This window comes from Oreochromis niloticus, linkage group LG7 (genome assembly GCF_001858045.2).
Source record: "Oreochromis niloticus isolate F11D_XX linkage group LG7, O_niloticus_UMD_NMBU, whole genome shotgun sequence".
Lineage (NCBI taxonomy): Eukaryota > Metazoa > Chordata > Actinopteri > Cichliformes > Cichlidae > Oreochromis > Oreochromis niloticus.
In genome coordinates this window covers 6,511,559-6,533,005 of record NC_031972.2, presented here as the reverse complement: position 1 = coordinate 6,533,005, position 21,447 = coordinate 6,511,559, and the positions used below count along the sequence as shown (strand labels likewise).

Here is a 21,447-nt window from a genome sequence, read left to right as displayed (position 1 = left end):
CAGTTGCTTATGACATGTAATTATAATACTTGAGTTTCCTGGGTGGTACACCGGTTAGCACTGCTCCCTCACAGCAGTCCTGGGTTTGAATCCAGTAAGAGGTCCTTCTGTGTGGAGTCTCCTCGTGTCTGTGAGTACTTTCTGGGTAACCTGGGTTCTCTTGATAGTCCAAAGACATGCATGGGGTTTGGTTGCCTGTCTCCTCCCCTGACCCTTAATTGGAAAATTGAAGTTTGACTTATGTCTCTGAATTCAACACCTGAGGGATTGAAAAACAGAGAAAAATCCTGTATTTAAAAGTATTATTGCATATTGTATGTATTGAAGCCTCAGTGGATAACTAGTTGTAGAAGTAGCTTGAACAGTGGCGTCCATCAGGACATGCAAGGCAAGCAGTGCTTGCCTGTCTTAAAATAGCCATAAATGAAAATGTACCAACGTAAAGCAATCTCTCTCCTTTCATCTCTGACAGAATATTAACATGTTAATATACTTAAAAAATTTAATATAAAAAATCAAGATGTAGGCCTGTGTTTCTGAGCTCATGAACAACAATTTTTTCAGATAGGTGGTCCACACAGGACGGCCACTACAAACATGATTTGTAGAATATTGTGCTGGAAATTAAACATTACAGAAAGTATTCAAAATGATGTCAGCGTTATCTGCAGCAGTAATATTAAACCATTTAACACTGACGGAGATCATTTACAGTTTTGTGTGTGGCGAGGTGTTTTCATAATGATTTTTCTTTTCCTGAAGGCATGATTCAAAAGTTTCCTCCACCACTTGTCAACTAACAATAAATAAAAATGATTTAAATATAATAAGGAGCTCAGCGTATTTACCAGTACTCCCTGTGATCCAAAAACTGTGGTCACAGAAGCCCTGCCTACCTGCTATTTGCATCTTTTGTTTTCAAGGGGCAACCAATCAGAAGAAAGTTTCATTAAAGGGTGAGAAGCTTGTTTCAGTGGATAGGTAATAAGGATTTTATCAATTGTGAATCAAGTAGAGAATAAAAACATAAAGGTGGAAATGAGTTTTTCGAGAAGAGCATTTTGTTTTCAGTTTCTGTGAAATAAACACACCGCACACCATCCATCCTACTCAATCCATTTTAATAAATAAATACAGAAAAATAAGTTCATGGCTCCATAGAGATGTGGTCCTAGTTATAATGCAGGTCAGTAGACAGAGACGCACTGAGGAAAGACAGGCTGCAATCACACAGAAGCAAATAATTTTATCCCTCTACTGCACAGATTTTATGCTTCCACGGCTGATGAAACATGAGCGATAATCAGATTTCACGTGACGGCCGCTCTTTATGTAGGCGGGGAACCGACGATGGCGGGTCCTGATGAAAAATCCAATTTGTTGAGCTCATGAAGCTGCAGTGACTGACAACAGCAAGCTCTGGTTACTGAACTATAGGAGCAAGATGTAGCTTATTGTACAGCTTTGACCTTCTGTTACCCTACAAAACATTACACCTTTGTATCTGCGTCGAAGAGGAAAAAATACAGAACACACAGAGCCATTATATGTCAAATTAATCCCACATGGAGAGACTCCTCGGCTACACAATAACAAGCCATTGTGGTTGGGGCTGAATGACCAACAAATCTAGCCATCCAGTCCCCGGACACTGCTTGTTAAAAGCTGCCAGCTACAGTAGTCGTACTGTGTGCAATTCATTATTCAGTGGGTTACCTCAGGGTAATTACAGTCACACGAGAACATAGAAACAACGAATGTCCCATCAGGTCCAAGACACGTGGAGGTATATTGTGATAAATGACAGTATTAACATGCGCAAAGTCACATATCTCTTTAGAGAATTCATATCTTTGTCACATTATAAAAAAAATAATCAAGGAACATATCTGCTCATCCAAAATAATAAAAAAAATAAAATGTTACTATGTTTAGCAGAATTAAAAAGAAAAATGGAAGACCTGCATCCCAATCAGTGACCAGTGAGTCTAGAAACACTTTTATATGGTAAGTTAGGACAAGCCATTCTATTAATATATATTTATATATATATATGAAACAAGGATTAAGAGGACAGGAAATCATATCATCTCTGTCCGAGGGTGTTTTTATACAGTATCATATCTGAGCATATCATATCATAACAGTCTCAGTCTTTCTTTACAAGAGCTTATAATAAGAGCTTTCAAACACAGGTAGGATGTGCAAAAGGAAAGAAGTGCTACTCTGCAGCAGAATCAGATTCAAAATAAAGCGCGTAGACGGTAAGTAAATACATCTGTGCATCCCCCAAAAAAGAAAGTATCTGCAGCTATTTTAATAATTATCTGTTTTTCTCCAACAAAAAAATCCAACACTCGATGTTCCAATGATGTCAAATGTGTCTGTTTTTTTTTAACCTTTTTTTAGTCTCAATTTAAAGTGAATTCAGGTTTTGGTCCACTGGTCAAACACCTTTTCTCACAGTTTTCTCATAAAATAAACAAATCCATCATAATATCTGGCTGATTGACCAATAATAAAAATAACACTTGCAGCTTTAGTTTAAAGGTCCGTCTTATACATATGTAACAAAATAAGGAATCTGTAGAAGATAATCAATTATTGACTTTCAGAGCTTTTGCAGTTGAGACTAAGATGACACCGCTGTGATGTGAAGTATGAATCCATTTTATCCTGTTAGGCACCATCAAACAAATAAAATGGACTTTAGCTTATTCAATAAAAACTGCTTGTGGTTATGAGATCTCTCTCTCTCTCTCTCTTTCTCTCTCCGTCGCCTTCTTTCTTCGGTCTCCACACTTCATGTACAGTTAGGTCCAGTAAAGTTTCTAAGCTACACATTGGAAACAGTCTCGTTTAGTTCTGTGGTGGCTCCTGTACACAGCAGCAAAGGGATGAGGTTCTACTAAGTTCGACTACTGTGCTCAGCACCAGCTCTCCGGGTGTTTACCAGACGAGCAAAGTGCTAGAGCGGAGTGTTTGCACGTATGAAGCTGTACACGTTCCTTCATGTACACTCAGCGGCAGAAAGTCTCAGCAGTGAGCTCAGCGGTCTGCTGCTTCACGCGATTTGTTCTCGGTAGCTAGTGACCCGCGGACCGCTAAGCAGCCTTTGTCTCCCAAATGTGGAAGCAGCACAACAAATATCACCGGGGCCGGTTTCACTTAGAGCACGTGGCAGCAGTTGTACTGAGCCAGCGGCAGGATCTTGGGTTTGTTGTGTGTCGGTATGTTGAAGGCCAGAGCTTTCTCACACAGTGGAAACTGAAAGAGACGCTCACGGAGCTTCACGCTGTGCCGTTTTCCCTGCTCCGCCCTCGGGGCAGACTCCTCCCGGGTCACCGCTGCGCTGTGGGGCTGACACCTGTCTGTTAAGAGGTCATCTCTACCGCTGTCTCCTCCCCTCTCGCCTTCTCGTCCTCCTCGTTGCAGCTGCATCTTATTCCGCCTGGCGGAGGACACCGGGGAGTGATGGGGGTCAGGTTTAGGGAGAGGAGGACGGGGTTTGTTGGTGTTGTTGTTGGGTTCCACCTCCTCGTCCTTTCCTTCCTCTCGGGCTGTGATGTCATGTTGGCCCTGACAGCATGGCACACCCAAACCCAGCTGGGAGAATGGCGAGACTTCAGGAGTCTGACTGACCAGCCTGTCTCCATGACTGACTGGCTGATCTGAAATCACACACCCACTGTCTTCAGTTTTGATTTCTGTCTCCACTTCTGCTTTGTTCCCCTCCTCCATCACCTCCACTGAGCTTCTTAACTCTTCCTCTTCACTGCTGTCCTGATTGTCTGCTCCATCCTGTGTCTTTTTAGTTTCTCCTTCTGACTCTCCCTGTAGTAAAGAGGCAGAACCTTCCCCCTCTTTTATCATACTTTCATTCTCTTCCTCCTCTTCTTCTTCCTCCTCCTCCTCCTCTTCTTCTTCTTCTTCTTCTTCCTCCTCCTCCTCCTCCTCACAGATCTGCTGAAGTGCTGGAAGGTTCTTGGTGATGGGAGGCTCTTCAGCTGGAGGTGGACGCAGGGTGAAGCTGAGGTTGGGCTGCCACGGAGCAGGGAAGGGCTTTTGAGATGATGGCCTTGCAGCGAGTAGATCCCCGCACTCAGGCACTCCTGAGTGGGGAGAGCTGGGAGAAAGGGCCCCTGAGAGCCAGTGCGGTGGGGCCTCCGGACTGAGGAGGGCGTTATCCAACCCCTGGAGCCAGTGGTGAGCCTCAATCTCATCAAGTGAGGAGCGGCGACATGGATCCTTCTGCAGCATCCTGGAGATCAAACTGGTGGGAAAGACAGAGAATTTTATTGTTTGATGGAGCTGATGTAAACGCCTGTTATACTTTAAGCGATAAGCTTTTGGAGCGACTGATTTGACACAGAAAACGACCTGATTCTGATCTGATCTAGGCCATCGGCACACTTATTGTAACCCGTATGTCCAGAAGGTTCTTCTGTTCTATTCAGCTCCTCTTCTCAATTCAAACACACCATTGTGTGACCGAGGGCAGAGTCATATGACAAGTGCCGGGTCAGATGTTCGAGGATGTGTTTGCTGCTGCAGATAATCTGACAAAAACCACAGGGCTGAGAGTATTTATGGCTGTCGCGTTTTTAACCTCAGAAGACTGAAGACAAGCTGGAAAAAACCTTAGGGGAGGAAGATGGAGATAAAGCTTCTGTTTTCACACACACACACACACACACACACACACACACACACACACACACACACACACACACACACACACACACCATCTACTGCTTTTGATAAACTTTACTTTTACAGTTTTTCAACAAATCACTATAAATTGTATTTCCAAGATCCTTCCTTCTCTTTCTTTGGTATTCAAGGCTAAGGCCTTTGACTCCTCATTCGTGATGTAAATAGAAAAAATAAATAAATAAACAGGTGAGGTTATTTTCTAAAACAGCTGATCCAGTTAAATATGATTTAAGCATTTTAAATGGTGTATTTCTAATGGTGCCCATGTCGTGTGGAAACAGCTCGATGATGCAAGAACCGTGAAATGACCCTAAAAGTGGCGTGCTGCGATTTGAAGGTCAGATTTAGTGTTGGTTTAATTGCTGGCCAGTAATCTGAACTTCCCTCTTTCATAACACAGAGAACAAAAAAGATTGGTGCTTGCACAGCATTTCAGTCAGGTAGAGGTCTGGACTTTGACACCTTGATTCTTTTCTTTTTCAGTCATTCTGTTGTAGATTTGCTGCTGTGCTGGTAATCTCTGCCCCACTGAATGACCCAATTTTGTCCAAGCTTTAGCTGATGCACAGATGGCCTTACATTTGACTCCACAACACTTTGGTACACAAAGGAGTTCAGTGTGACATGTCGCTCAGACCAAATTTTCATCACATTTTTTTTTTTAATGACCTTTTTTTTCCCCCCTAACAAAAACACAAGACGATAACTAATAAAAATACTGGCGGCCGCCAATGCTGACCCTCAGACTCCTAGTAGATGCACCTGTGGTAGAAATGTCAAAATCCTATGTGACTTCCTGCTCAAGTTATGGGATTCACAAGTTTTTCAGAAAACTTGACCTTTGACCCTTAGGTCGAGATTATTGAAATTTGAACTCGTATAGGATATTTAGTAGTAGTCAATTTATTAATCCTGTGTTGCCTCGAGTTATCGCGTTCACGCCGCTTGCTTGGCTAAGGGGTAAAAATGAATGCACGAGGGCAAAAAAAGAAAAGAAAATTGATGACATGTACTGACACTTTCATTAAGGAATAAAAACAAGATGAAAATATCCTTCAGAGACCAGATCCAAGATCAGAGATCAAACTAATGAAGTTAGGTAGAAAGGTTTGAAAGTGATCCAATCAGAGGTAATCTCCATGTGCAGTGGGGGCGGTACAACTAGCTCCCAATTCCCTCCGTTTCTCATAAAATAAACACGACAGAATTACATCAATGTGGACAACAGGCAAGAAAATACATTTCTGATTTTTGTAAATTCATGTTGTGTATTTGAATTGATTTATTAGGATTTGAGAACTTCCTGGTTTCTGTTCACAGGACATCGTGCAGAGGTTGTAACTGGGTTTGGAGGTGTTAATGCTGTCCTGATGTTAACCCAGTGTGTGTGTTTTGGTTCAGACTGTGAGGAGTGAAGGTAAGAGTGAGAAGACGTGTACCTGTGAGCTGTATTTTGTTGCTGGATTGGCAAAACTAAAGACCCAGATGTTTCTGCGTTGCAATGTTTGGGATGATTCTCACACTGTTAGGGAGAACTATATGTGCAGCAGGGTAATGGAGCCTTTGAGAAAACTAGGACACTGAAATTATTCAGTGAAACGCACGCTAATGAGATGATTTTACGGTCAGCAGACTTTTAACTCATCTACATCTACTGAACAGCAGAACCCTCTGGCAGAGAAATCAAGAATAAAGGATTCAGAATAATAAAACCTTTTTTTTTTTTTTCTGAAGGTCTGGCCCGGGAGGACCTTGATTGTAAGCTGAGACTTTACTCACTCTCTGCACTCGTCAGACACATGTTCAGGAATGGAGTACCGACAGTCCAAAATCATGACCAGAGTCTCGCTGTCGTTGGTTTCCTGGAAGGGAGGGACTCCACACACCAGCATGTAGAGGATCACCCCCAGAGACCAGATATCTGGAACACACACACAAAAATCACAAAAATTAGCCTTAAATAGCAAATCATTTCAGGACTGAAAATAGCCTCCAATCCCTCTGCTCCTCTCATCATAGTTAGAATACTCTGAGCTTCATGGGTCAGAGAGCATATTTAAAAAATTTGCCTTTTTGAATGTAAGATGAAGACGCCTACAGTCAAGGAGAAAAGATACGTAAAGGTGGATTCAAGAGATGCTGATAGCTCTACTCATTGATCTCCAGTGATCTCCTGTCTGCCTTAGATCAATAGTGAGGTCTAGGGTCAGGGTACACCAACAGAGCAGCTCAGATTAAACTACTGCATTCCTCAATGACGTGAAACAATCTAAGAGGAAAGCTTGTGAGTAACAGCTGGATGTCCGGTTTTTAAGAGTCTAAACTTTGAGCACTAAGCTGTAGACAACTCGGCTAAGCGCTCCTGACCCCGACTGTAAAAACACATTCACACATGCCCGAGCTTCCTGACCGACAGCACTGCTGACAGCGTGCCCTTTTCCCGTCTCCTCCCTTTCCTTCCCCTTTTCCACTTGCCTACCCTCCCTCTCCTGTCCTGATGTAGCAAGAGGAAGTCGATGCACACTCAAAACAGCCTCAGTGAGGCAAGAACACAGCAGCCGGGTCAAGGAAACTCACGCAAGCTGAGGAAAGCGATCTGAGGGCTGAAGGCCATAACAAACAGATGGCTTGTTGTGGTGTTGTGCTATTCTGAGAATGATCTCCCTTCTATCTTTTATGCTTCTTCTCGTGTTGCTTCCCAAACACTGGAAAAAAGAACACTGAACACTCTGTTTGCATTGCGTGCCAGCCCCGATGTAACACTGTAAATATCACAGATCGTAAATCTTCATCGCTAAAACCTGCCTCTGCTGATATCCCGTTTCCTTCGTGTGCGACCTAAAGGGTAATTAAAGTGGTCTGACCTTGATTTTACAGCTTTTCCTGCTAATCTTTTAGTTTTTCTCTCCATTGTGGATTTTTCAGGGAACACTGTGCTCCACATATAAAGTTATTAAAAGTAATTTTTTAAAGCTTATTCACATCTCTTTTTTTGTTCTTTCCTGCAGAAGAATTACAGCTGTGAAACCAAGACCGAAACTATGGTACAAACACTTGTCATGCCTGTACTGCGATACCTCTGAGGGGCTGTTAATGCATGGTTAATGCAGGTGAGGTCTGGTAAAAGACGTAACGCTCGTCAGAATTCAAATACCTACATTGAAAAACACTGACCGTTTCCAGGGGCTAAATCCTAAAGACTTTAGTGCCTCAGCTTCTTAACTATCACTCCTTCTTTAACCAGCTCATATTACTTGTCCTTTAATTCAGCTTAAGGCTCAACCTGTGACATCAGTGATATCACTACATGGACAATAATGACATCTCGGTTCAAACTAACTGTCCACACCAGTAATAAAATATTAAGCTGTACTCCTGACTGTGAGAAGACCATCATCACCCACTGGTTAATGAGGTTGTGTTATGAGCTAATGAGCTAAGGGGACACAGTGTGCTCATTTAGTAAAATTGTCAGTGACACAACCAGTTTGAGTCTGAAGGGAACTGACGTTTACAAAATGAACATCACGCTGTATCAAAAGAGACTTGATATTACTGAACGAGACCAAAAAGTCATCCGGAAAGATACTTTGTTGCAAAAGCACATAGTTTGATCAAATTTCTTTATTTGAATTTAGTTGAAAAATGCCAATAGACATGCATAAAATAGCAGTTTTGCACCTACAGGGTGATTACCAAAGAGGGGTTAGCTGAAAACTCGGCATACTTCAGCAAAATACATTTGAGGAAACTGGACAAAAAGAAGAAGTGGCAGTCCCAAAAACCTATCAACAACACAGAGACAGTATCTGAAAATCATGACCTTAAGAACCAGGAAAACAAAAACAAAAAACAAAGACCCGCCTTACACTGTATTTCCATTTATGTTTGCACATGTCAATAAATTGCTGCCTCAATTTCCCTTTTTCTTACTGAAACAAAGAAATGAGTAGAAGTACAACAGTGCTTTTTAGAGTACTGTTGTACTATAATCTGTGTTGTGTTATGTATGACAATGGCTTCTTTTTTTTTAATTAATGAATTTACACATATACCCCAGCTTTTTCAAAACCTTTATTAGTTTATAATAAAAGGGAAAGAGTGGGAGAGAGTGGAGTTGGGCCGTAGGCAGATTGGTTTTTAGATCTGAGACACATTGGACCGATTGGAGAGACTGAGATTACCAAAAAGCTCCACTGAACGACACAAGAAATCATTCCTGCCTGCCTGTGACCATCTCCCTGTACAACTCCTCCATCTAATACACTGTACACACTGCAAGAGTTCCACCCTTTGCACATGCTCTACAGTAACAAATGACAAAGTTTTACAGGTTAGAGTTAAATGTCAATCATATATATATTTCACCTCTATAATATTCTTGATATTTGAGTGATTTGTATATATTAGTGATATTTCTTAAATTTGTAAACTTTGTAATATATCGTATTATTTAATTAGTTTAGTCTGTTACTGTTACTGTCTTAGAGCAACTGTAATCCACATAATTTCCTTAGGGATTACTAAAGTATTCTGATTCTGATTTGAAAGGTTTTTGCATTCAGTGCTAACAGACACATGCTACCACGCTAAACACAAAAAGTTTCCACTGTTAAAAAAAAAACAAAAACATTTCAATGGAACAAACTGCATCAGCAAGCTGCCGATTCGATTTGTTCTATTTAAAGCACCAAATGCACAGGTTTGAACTTTTTACCCTTTGAAATCCTACTAGGAGTAACCGCTGAAGGTTTTTATGAACTGAGTAGTTTCTGTCATATTTCAGGGTTGCTTATAGAACGAAATGTTTGCACCAGAAGTAACGATGGTCTCTGCTTATGCAGCTACCCTATAGGATGTGGTCATCAAACACAGAATTGTCAAACTTTATGCAATAGTTCAATGAAACTGGAGTGCTCTCCCACATTGGTGCTACAAGAAAGACGAGCAGTAACCACAATAAATAACATTTATACGGAAAATGTGGGGGGAGGTTTAGAGTTAATAATATAAATGACACATGTAATACCTGAGACTGCTAGACTGCTAACCATAACCCTGAGATGCTCTTTGTTTCCTAAACATCGACATCCGTTTCTCAGAATTGAAGACCTTGTGGACAAAGCACAGTTGCAGTGCAGTCAGTTTTGCAACTAATTTAGTTCACATTAGTTTAAAATAACACATAACAGTGGACATGTTTCAGGGCACAGATAATCCTGAAACTGCAGAGATGCAGTGTGCCTGCAGCTTCACACACCGTTATAATAACACTAAACAAAAACCTCCTTATTAAATCCTGAGCAAGTCAGACATAAAAGGATTTCAAAAATATTTTTAGGAGTATAATAAAACATTGCGGTACATTCAAATCCTCCTCCATCCAGTGATTCTCACATGTACCAGCCCCGTATGTGATCAGACATCCAGCCATTGTCCCACATTGTTCTCATGACTGTCCAAACAACAGCCCTCAGTTCTCACCATACGACTCTCACATGCACGCTCATGCACACGCTCATATTGGTCCAGGGACGTATTATGCAACAGGGAGGAGAAACCACTGAGTGCTGGGAGTGTACTTTTCTCTGCTCACTGGGGAATATCACACATTCTTACCATGCATTAGTGGCCTGCTGACAGGACAAAGATCAACAGCAGACACACACATACATCCACACAAAGTAAACACAAACCAGATGTAGATATAGGTTGAATCACATTAGAAAATAAGTTAAACTATAAAACTGTTGCGATACAAAACCTCGTGCACAGAATTCACTGCAGCTTCAAAGAGTTAATGACTGGTCTGTGGTTCTCTACTGGGGCCATCTCCTTTTAAGTACACATTTCGAGGCCAAATACGTCAGAAAGGGTCAGCACAGCTGACGCGTTTCCAACGGGTCCTCAAGTTCAGACTAAATATAAATGCAGCCCTTTTTTGCCCACATTTGGCCAGCATGAAAAATCCTGTTAGATCATCAGTAACCGATTCATACGCAGTATTACAGGAATTTCTCATGATCTTGGGAAATGTTATTATTCTGATATGATTATCCTCTAACTCTTACATAAAAATCGTGATAAGGAAGGAAGTTGTCAATGGATGCAAATATATACTCATCTGGTGTGGTTACTTTGACGTGAAACTGCATTACTTCAAAAGAGATGCAGTAATAAACTTTAAAACGATATTAAATAATAACACCAGCCAAAACACAAAACTGAAACAATGATGAAATAATGTGATAGTTTTTATTACATTTTTTGCAGTGCCTATTGAAAATTCAGGCAAATTACATTTAGCTAACTACTTTGGATCAAAGCTGACATTCATACAGATACTTTTCAGGTTGTTCTGGTAAATGTAATATTACTAATATTGCTCCTGAATCATGTGTTCATCCCCCTGAAAACAAATTTGAAGCTTACAGTGAGCATTCTGCAGAGTCCACACAAAAGTAGCTGAACCAGTGAGGAAGTACGTTCCCCCCCTTACACACGGCAGAAAAGTATTCAAATAAAGTTTTGCTCTGTAGGCACTCTTATGACAAAGTAAGGAAATTATTTTGCTGTGCCATTGATATCTTAAAATAGAGACCAGTTGGTGACCTCCTTGGAAATCTCTGGGAAAAAATGTCTATTCCTCGACTGACTGGTAAATGGCTGCTGCACCAAAACCCTGCTAATGACTGCATTAGTTGCTAAATGATTGCTGCTGTTGCCTTCAGTTTGCATGACACGTACCGATTCGTCTGCAAACGCTTGCCATTTTCTCACTGAGCTGTAGTGACATTGTAAACACCTTTAGAATAAAAGTTGTACCTTACTGCAGCAACCAACACGTTTGTTTACAATTTCACTACCATATGGTGAGTACAGTTGTCCCTCGCTATAACACGGTTCACCTTTTGTGGCCTCACTGTTTCGCGGATTTTTTTTGTGCAATTTTGCATGCTTTTTTCCCCCTTTTTTACAGTGCATTGTGTTCTGCGTCCTGATTGGCTGTAGACCATTGTGAATCTTGTGCCGTGGTCCTGTACAGTACAGAATGCGTTCATCTTGCAAAATTTACATAAATCTTCTATCGCTAGCAGAATGACTCTGAAGTGCTGTACTGTATGTTTGTAAGTTTTCCTCACAACAAACACAACAATGTCGATGAAACGTTTTGCACCCTCAAACGTTTTGCAACCGCGGGTGCCTTATTTTTCTATGAAGGTTTGAACTTTGAGAGTGTTTAAACAAGAGGGAAAAGTGTGAAAATGTTCATGCCTGTCTGAGAAAAGTGTATAAAGTGCGTAGTGAGGGGTTTTACTGCTTTAAAACATCTATAATAATTGTAAAAAATAAAGTTGGCTACTTCGCAGATTTCCGCTATTGCGTAACTACCGCAATAAACGAGGGACCATTGTAATGCAAAGTACTGGTGGTGACCATAGCAACCTGCTAGCAACCTAAGCAATTGCAAGACTGTTTTCGGTGCAGCATCGTAAACTTTTTTTGTGACCAATTTCAGCTAGCAATTTCCAGAAATCTCCAGAAACCACTTGCCAACTGGCCATGGCATCAACCAGTAACTGCCAGATATCCCCACCTCAGATAATATACTGGTTGCCAACAGGTCTCCAGGCCTGTGTGACTGAAGCCTTACACTAACCTCTGAAAATTAACACATTCAGAATGTATTGATTTATTCAGAATAGGATGATGCCATTTAAAACACTTCAGCAATCACTTTCATTTATGGATATGCCATCAGTTCATTAAATTAACAGAAAGAATTTCCACTCCGCTATCACAGATTTGCCTAAAGAAGGTCCCTACTGTACACAGCCATACACACCATGTGCCAAATCCAAATTAACTTTATGAGAACGAACAGGTTTCTGTTAATATTATATCCAAAATGTGTCATGTTGCCTTCATGTTGCTCTCTTCTCCAACATGAATTTCTGAAATACTCATAATGGATGCCAAAAAGGATATATAGGAACCTGAAATATTGAATTCTTATTAAAAAGTACATCATTTCCCTGGATTGAGATGGTCAGGTGGGAGGCATTTGCTGACCTGAGGCAGAATAACCCTTTAGCCTACTTTTGGGCAGGTGACAGCAAAGATTTAGTTTAAAAGAGCAAAAAAGTTGAGAAGCATTTCTTGAGTCCTAAGAGAGAGCCTTTACAAATCAGGACATGCTGTGTCCAGAAGGATACATCTGCTTTTGGATTTAGTTGCTAAGAGATAATCTGTTCACTGCACCATTATACTTCCTGGTATTTTTCAGCATTGCTGGTGCTGCGGTTTTCAAGCTTTGGAAAACTTGTTGCTACAAACAGTCCAGCAGCCTTGAGGTTGATATGAAAACACCAACAAAGAGGTTTTGTCTGGAAAGCCTCTCGGTAAAGCAGCTCTTCCTTGGTCTAAAATAGGATGTTCATAGGGGGCTTTCCATGTGCTACTCCCCACTGGGTAATGAGCAGCCATCACCCTCCACCCTAAAGCAGAGAAATGTGTGGTGTGTATGATGTGGCACCCAGATACAAAGACATAACACATTTGTCAACACTGGAGAGCACATCAAAGAGTTTAAAGCCACTGGTAACCCCCAGATTTCATTACTGTTTCTGACTTACTAAGGACTGTATCTAGCGTGTAGGTATGTAGAGAATCTAACTGACACAAAAAACCCATACATTTAATGTTTCAGGCTGTGAAAAAGCAGCTTTTCCTGCATCACATTTGGGGTTTTTTTTCCGATTATGCCAGCTTTATAACGTTAGTGCATTTTGCTGAACCTTTCCATGGCAACCAGCTGTCAGAAACACAAACATGTGTAGCTGACTCTCAGAGTAATCAGCCAAATGCAGAAGTTCCTCCTGTACAGAACATACCCGACCACTTTAGCGCTTCCTTTTTTCTTATCTGACATTTTCCGTAACTGTATTGCACAGCCCTACTCTTTGTCATAACTCACCTCTTGCTGTCATATTTACATTTGTTCAGGAAGAGCTCTTTCCCACACTGATAAGCTACTATTTGTGTCCTCTTTTATTTATGACAAACTAATTCTCATTAGCCAGTGACCGGGGAAAAAAGTAAAAGACCCACATGTACCATTAACACGATGACCTTGGTCTGTGAAGCCTAACGTTTACACTTAGAGTGCAGAAAGTGTACACACATGCACGCACACGGGGCAGATATTATGTAACTGCAGTGTTTATCTTTTTCAAAGGCAAGAAGTCCTGCAGACATTCCTGCCTCTACTCTAAATCATATGACCGTCATCAAACACCAACACCACGTCTTCAATCAGGCTGCATGTTAACTATTGCTGGCCTGTAGACTTTGGCAGTTTTACAGTATATTCGGGTATTATTATCATTATTATTATTATTAGTAATATGACTTTTGAACAACAAGTTTTTAAACACAGTCAGCATACAGCACGGCTTATTAGTGTTGCAGCGTTGGAACGATCTCCATTCGGAGTTCTCCAAAACTTTCTGTACACTTGATGATCACTTGATGATCTCGGCCTCACTTGATTCCCTGTCGCTGTGTAAGGAGGAGCTCTCTGAACTCAGAAGCAGAAAAAGCTCTCATCCTTTATCCTCCGTCTTTACAGAATGTTATGCTATCTAGATAGCAAGCGTTGCCCAGCATGGTGCATGGTGTCTTCCAAATTATTGCCCCCCTGAAGAGACTTAGTTTCAGATTATTAGCTGTTGCTTTATATTGCTTTTTGCACCAGATAACTAGAACTGTGGGTAAGAAGGCTAAACAGTTAAAATAGGTCCCCTCTCCCCTGCATGTCAGTCCAATATTATAGTACATGTAAGCCCCTTGAAAAACCACAGAAGCTGCTTTGTTGGTTTACTGGTTTGGTGACATCCTGTATAAAGTTATCAGATGTACATACAGTGTACTTTCAGGCTTTAAAGTATAAAACAAAATCCCCATAGCAGCCCGATTATATCAGACTGAAATATCAAACGGACATAGACTGCAGTCTGTGTGTGTGCGCGCAAAGATGGGTTTATGAGTCATCTTACTAAGCTGAGATCACTGAGGGACATCTCTTCTTCTGTGCAGCTCAGGATTACGACAAACATTCATGAATATATAGATGCATGTGTGCACGGAGTGATGGAAGTGTACATTTCTGTCAAAGTGATGACATAAACATGAAATCTACAGGTTGAGTCACTGTAAGACGAGCAAAAATAGAACAGAAAAATGCACTTCGAGTCAAGTGAAGCAGAAAACAGGCTTAAAGGATGTAATAATAATAAATGGATTTAAATGGACGCCCTTCGAGAGGACGCTTTTAGAAACAGGAAGTGACACGAAAAAGGAACTAATGCAACTTGTAAGTCATGCTGCAGTTATGTGTGCGTGTGAAAAGATTCTTCAGACCATAATTCTCATCTTTACAACACCCATAAACAATATAGCAAATTCAAAGCACTGGTTTCTTAAATTACACTTTTTCTTGTTTTGATCCATTTACATGCGCAAATGCCAGTAAATGTCCTTCTGCAAGAGCACAAACTATTTTACATTCCAGACAGATGCATTTGTAGTCGACAGAACGGCAACCAGACCTTGCCGAAATCCAGCCTATTCCAGCTTAGCAGATAAGACCACCGACATCCCTGAAGCACACATGCTGAGTTTGCCCCCCCCCCCGGGATGCGTAAGACCAAATCCCTCAATTCTCCTTCTGTTTCTATAAACTCAAATCCCACAATCTATCTGCCGGCTTCACCTCTAAACTGGCACAGATCCCAACAATACAGAGTAGCCTTTCTAGTAAGGATAAACAGTGATGCACAGTAGTTTCTCTTTCTGCTATCTGTCTCTGTCCTCATCTCCCTCTCACATACATACACACACACACACACACACACACACAAATGCTTGTTATGCAGAGTGGGGTCACGCTGGTGAGCTGCAGTGGTTGGCTCCTCTGCAGAACGTGCCCAGTTGGCTCATGACTGGCTGGCTTGCTTAGACTGACCCAGATACACACATTAATCCTCAACGGATATACAAACACACACACACACACACACACACACACACACACTTGCATACTAGCACACAAATATGGAAGAGACACACTGAGACACAAGGAAATGCACAGGGATACCTACACAGGGTCAAAGAGACAAATATGGGCACATACTGTTCACCCACACTAACAGTTGTCTCACGGAAAGAGACAATACAGACTTGTTGGTGAATTTTGACCGTGTTAGCAGTTTGTTGCAGCTGCATCAAACACAATCAGTAATTTTTCCACCCCTTTGGCAACAGCACATGACAAAACAGCTTCATCTTATCTTACCTAATCTGCTGACCTTACTGTGTGAACAAAAGATCTTCAACAGCCGTCAACCAGACTTTAAAAAATACGTTTTTCTAAACTACTTAATCTAAGGTTAAGAAAAAGAAATGTTAAAATCCTCAGACGAAAATGTATATTTTAACAACTTTGCTACCATGACAAATGGGTAAAATCTGATGTGGGTGCTGACAATGATAAGGCGTCTGGTAGAAAGCTACTGAATTTACCCTGAGGCAAGTTTACTCCTCTCAGGGTGGAAAATAATTAAATGACATGAAACAGATATTGAAGCCTCGATAGCAAAATTACACATGCTAATCAAAGAAAAGAAAGACTCTGATGCAGCATGCAACCTCTGGGCATCGCTTAAAAGTACAGAGGCCTTTAATCATTTCATTTTTTGAAAAATCTGCAGATTTGTTTCTCTATTAATCGATTCTACGAGAAAAAAATAGGGCACACTGCCTGCTTTAATTTCTCAGTCGTGTGTGTGTTAGAATGCATAACAACAACACAAAACAAAGTTCATTATCACATATTTGAGGAGGTAGAACTGACCAATGTCTGCTATTTACACTTTAAAAATGTTCAAGTTTTATAATACAAACACTCCATTGCAGTTTGTGCTCACCTGTCTACTTATGACCCCTGTCACTGGTTTTACTGGGCTGCGAGTTTTTCCCACTTTACTTGAGAGGGCCACCCAGATATATTTTGTTTATTATCGATTCTTTATATAACTGAGACAACAACGTGATTAGTTTAATACTGAATAAACACCACATATTACTTTAAAAGCTCAGTCACTCCTAACCACTACCTCCAGTCTTTCCTGGCTATTGTGTCTGTAGAGACATGCAGGTTGCTGTTATGGCGGTCCTTCAGCTGTCTTAAGGCTTTTGTCCAGGAGCCAGATGGACTCCAGCTTCACTTTCTTGGAGTGAATAGTCCTTTTTTCTGTTCTGGAGATCTGGGGTAAGCTGGAAGCTTGCAGAGCAGGCCAAGAAGGCAAGCTAGTCCATCCAAAGGATGAGGAACTCACTGTCGAGGCAGCTGACTACTGCCTCATTAAAAGTAGATATAGGATTACTGACTACAATATAATTATTTACTTGGAATTTTTTTTGTGAACACAAGGAAGTCCCTTCTCTTGTGCATGTATATATCATCCCCCTGCCAGAAATACTCTTAAATTCTAAGCACTACTACTGTTCAACAGTTTAAGCAAATATTGTTTTTCCCCCTCATAATATTACCATAATAACAGAGTATAAAAAGGTACCCAACAAAGCGGATCTTTCTAAATATGATGATGTTATATAAGACTAATTTGCATTTTCTGTTTGCCTCCCTTTGTCTGGGTCTGCCTGGCAGCTTTAAAATCTCTGATCTCAAGCTCAGGGCTTAAAAACCAAAACAAAATAACAACACATAGATACAAAAAAGAAAAAAAATTTTTCTCTCTCACCGACAGCCGGAGCATCATACTCTTCTCCCAGCAGAATCTCCGGAGCAGAATATGCCAGCGACCCACAGCTGGTGGCCAGCATCATCCCGGGCTGGAATAAGTTGCTGAACCCAAAGTCAGTGAGCTTGACGGCGCCTTGCTGAGGGAAGAAAACCACGTTCTCAGGCTTCAGGTCCCGGTGCACTACGTGCAGCTGGTGGCAGTAGGACACAGCACGCACAATCTGGGCGAAGTGACGCTTGGCAGTGACCTCGGCCACACCTCCCTCGTGGCGGAGGATGTAGTCGTAGAGGTCGCCGCCCTCGGCCAGTTCCATCACCAGGTAGAGAGTGGTAGGTGTGTCGATGACCTCGTAAAGGCGAACCACGTTGGGATGCTGCACCCGCCTCATGCACCTGAATAATGGAGGGACAAATTTAAATAAAGATGGTTTCAACCATTCACCTTTAACAACAAGCTTCTTAGTCTGAAATCAGTATCTGTTCAGTCTTTGTTTTTTATAATTCATACCTCACTTCCTGTAAGAGGTGGCTCGTTGCCATTACATCGAGTTTTGTCTTGTCTATCATCTTGACAGCCACCAGTTGCCCCGTGTTGACATTACGGCCCAGTTTAACAACAGCAAAGTGACCCCTGCCCAACGTCCGACCCAGATGGTACAATCCGCTGAGATCAGAGCGACCGGGGCTGCTCCGCAGGTCCAGATGTGCATCCTGGGAAGCAGTTGTACCTCCAGAGGAGTCCATGTTTGAAACTGAGGGGAGCTTCAGAAGGGAGCAGGTGGAAATTGGTTGTGTGAAGGTGTCAGGGCTGAGAAAAGGGAGGGGAGGTGCACAGCAGCGAAGTTCCTCACTACTGAAGAGTCGCCTGGTTGGACAAAGAAACGACAACACAATGAAACTAAATTGACTGTGCTGATTATTTTGGCCTTTGGCCCAAAGGGAAAAGGGCTTTCGATGAGGTCAGCTGCTGCTGCTAATGCCTCATCCCATCAGGCACGGGACCAGAAAGAGGCTGATATTAAACATCGCTTAACAAAAGGCACAGAAAACAGAACACGGTTAAATTAAGTAGCGAGGACTAGATTAGAGTGTAGCAGAATTACAGTCTAAGAATAAGAGCAACAGAGTGTAAAATATTGTGTTATTGTCTGAGGGGCTGTGTTTGGCTCCATCTCAAATAACACCATCAAGCGCAAATGGCACGCTTAATCAATACTGTAACAAGAAACCATAATGTACATCTGTGCGCGTACGCGAGTGTGTTTGTGTGTCATTAGTTCGGTTAAGAGGGTCACAAGGTGGCAATAGACCTGATGATATCATCATCATATCATCCCCAGCTTCACTGCTGCTTTCTTTCGATTTTTATTAGGTTATTTAGTTGGAGGAAAACAGGTAAACACACGGACGGGAGTTCATCTATAAAGGTGAAAAACAGAACAAATAAATTAGATGGTGTTCAAAGTTACTAGAAATTAAATCTTTGCTGTGTGCAGGGAAAACTTTAAACCCAGTAAATTAAAAAAAGTTGTTCTACACCTCTGAAGTCTCCATTGGCAGCTAATAGCCCCTTTGGCTCTTCATGTGTTGATTAATTAATAGATTATGTGCGGCTGGGCCTTATCAGCATCACTTTAGTGAATAAAACCTTGACAAAAATTGTAAAGACTGTTTCTTAGGGGTTGTTTTGCATCTCTGTAGGCACTCTGTATCTGTAGTTATTCCATAATTTTTTACTGGGCTGCGAGTTTTTCCACTTTACTTGAGAGGGCCACCCAGATATATTTTGTTTATTATTGATTCTTTATATAACTGAGACAACAACGTGATTAGTTTAATACTGAATAAACACCACATATTACTTTAAAAGCTCAGTCACTCCTAACCACTACCTCCAGTCTTTCCTGGCTAGTGTGTCTGTAGAGACATGCAGGTTGCTGTTATGGCGGTCCTTCAGCTGTCTTGAGGCTTTTGTCCAGGAGCCAGATGGACTCCAGCTTCACTTTCTTGGAGTGCATAGTCCTTTTTTCTGTTCTTCACGGTGTGATCGTTCTTTTGTGCCTACCTGCAAGTCTGTTTTTTACATTTCTGTTTTCATTTTGATTTAGTTTCAGTTACTTCCCAGAGTGTGCTTGCTTTCAGTTTGGGTTTTAGTGTTTAAAATGTAGCTAATATAGTTTTTTCCACCAAACTTTTAGCTTTTATTTTTCTCACGCCATAATTGTTTTCACAACTTTTTTCTTCCCATAAGCAGAAGAAACTTTTGCATCTCTTTGTATCTCTAAGTGGGCTTTTCTCTGTGACTTTTCTGTTGTTTTGAGTATCTGCAGTCATCGTGCATCTCTTTCCACAGCTGTTTTTCTCTCCTTTTTGTCATGTTGCATCTCTGCAGTTGTTTAGCATCTCTTTGCAGTCATTTTCCACTTCTTTGACGTGAGTTTTGAGTGTCTTTGGCATTATCTCTGCTTGTTTTTGTGCCTTCTCTACAACTGTTTTGCATCTCTTTCGAGTTAGCGTTCACTTGATTACAGCCCAGAGGACCCCTTTGAGCTATTCTGAGGCAGACATATGATTTTATCAAAACAGACAACTGTTTTTTTTCATCTACAACCTTTTACACCACGATGTATTTATCACCAGTATATAACGCAGCATCACTATTATCGGCAGCCTATTTAAAGCCCCTCTGAACAGCTTCTCCGGGCAGAATCAGGCCTCCCTGTGTTAGATATGTGCTAATATCCTCGGTTGTACAGTTGTATCACATCCACGGCACCCCGTAATCCTGCCTCGGGGCTGCCACACTTGTGTTAAGGCCAGCTGTTCTCTTCTTGGCCTCAACTGCAGTCCCGAGTTGGCACACACACGCACGCGCATGGAGTCATCCTCCAAAACAACCGTTACCAACAACCTCACGGACACCGACAGAGCTACGGCAGTAAAGTGCCGTTACTGCTGTGAAGATACAGCGGTGGCGGCGGTGCTAACTTACCATTGTCGTGTAAATATCCCGAGTAGCGAGCGGCTCTTTCGGTCACTCCGCGGCTCCACGCTCGGTGTCCCCGCTGAATTCAGCAGTGTGAGTCGGCAGCTTCTTGCTGTCTTTCACAACACTCCCATGTTCCCAGTCTATACTTTTCTCATGACCGCCTGCCTCACTTCGTACCGCTCTCTCCGTGTCCTCGAGCACCGCGACCGCGCGCCCGCTCACCGAGTTGCAGGACGGAACTTGTCGTGCGCGCGCGCGTGTCCGGCTAGCTTTTGACGTCAATGCATATTTCGTCTCGCTCGCTCGCTCGCGCGGAGCAGCCAGCGGTCGCGAGCCTCTTGTACGCAGTGAGGAGAGGAAAATAACTGAATGAACGCTTCGGAAGTCCAAGAATTATGTAACGGCTGAGGTGTTTCTCTCTGTAAACAGGATCAGGGAACAAAGAGCTATAGCATAGCGTACTGACAGGACAGGGGCCCCAGGACAGACGCACACCAGGGCCCTCGACATCGTATCAAAGATGTCATGAGTCTTTGTGCTGGTTTCGTTTTTCTTTGCAGTCGCTCTTTTTCCTTCGGTCTACAGTTTCTTTATGCTTCTCTGTGCTCTTGCCCCCTCTTTGTAATTCTTTCCATTAGTTTCAGTGTTATTTTTTGAAGATTTTACTTGTCTTTTTGGTTGTCTTTTGGATCCTTGATAGGCAGTTACCGGTTCCCATACATCCACTTTATGTTTCAGTGTGACAATTTTTGCATTTGCCGTGTTATCTTTGCTTTTTATATTCTTTCTCTCTTCGTAGTTCAAATGTAAATGCACTATATTGCCAAAAGTCTTCACTCACCAGTCCAAATCCTTGAATTTCTGGTGTTCCAAACACTTCAACAAATGCGTAAATTCAAGCACCTATGCATGCAGA

General features: G+C 41.7%; 1 protein-coding gene across 1 annotated transcript; it reads right to left on the bottom strand.

Moving 5' to 3' along the window:
• Nucleotides 1-1,104: 1,104 nt before the first annotated feature.
• snrkb (SNF related kinase b) lies at nt 1,105-20,886 on the bottom strand. Its single transcript, XM_005449377.4, has 5 exons — nt 20,535-20,886; nt 18,051-18,407; nt 17,541-17,935; nt 6,496-6,637; nt 1,105-4,273 (listed from the first exon to the last, which is right to left on the bottom strand). The coding sequence occupies exons 2-5, from the start codon at nt 18,284-18,286 to the stop codon at nt 3,169-3,171; spliced, it is 1,878 nt and encodes a 625-aa protein (XP_005449434.1). The 5' UTR covers nt 18,287-18,407; nt 20,535-20,886; the 3' UTR covers nt 1,105-3,168.
• Between the last annotated feature and the right edge of the window lie 561 nt (nt 20,887-21,447).

What these genes read in the sequence shown, in the direction of transcription:
- snrkb (XM_005449377.4), bottom strand. Translation starts at nt 18,286, where the DNA reads ATGGACTCCTCTGGAGGTACAACTGCTTCCCAGGATGCACATCTGGAC. An exon ending in GTATGATGCTCCGGCTGTCG is followed by an intron (nt 6,638 to 17,540) that starts GTGAGAGAGAAA and finishes TGTGTGTTCCAG; the next exon opens with ATATCTGGTCTCTGGGGGTG. An exon ending in GTGTCTGACGAGTGCAGAGA is followed by an intron (nt 4,274 to 6,495) that starts GTGAGTAAAGTC and finishes CTTTCCCACCAG; the next exon opens with TTTGATCTCCAGGATGCTGC.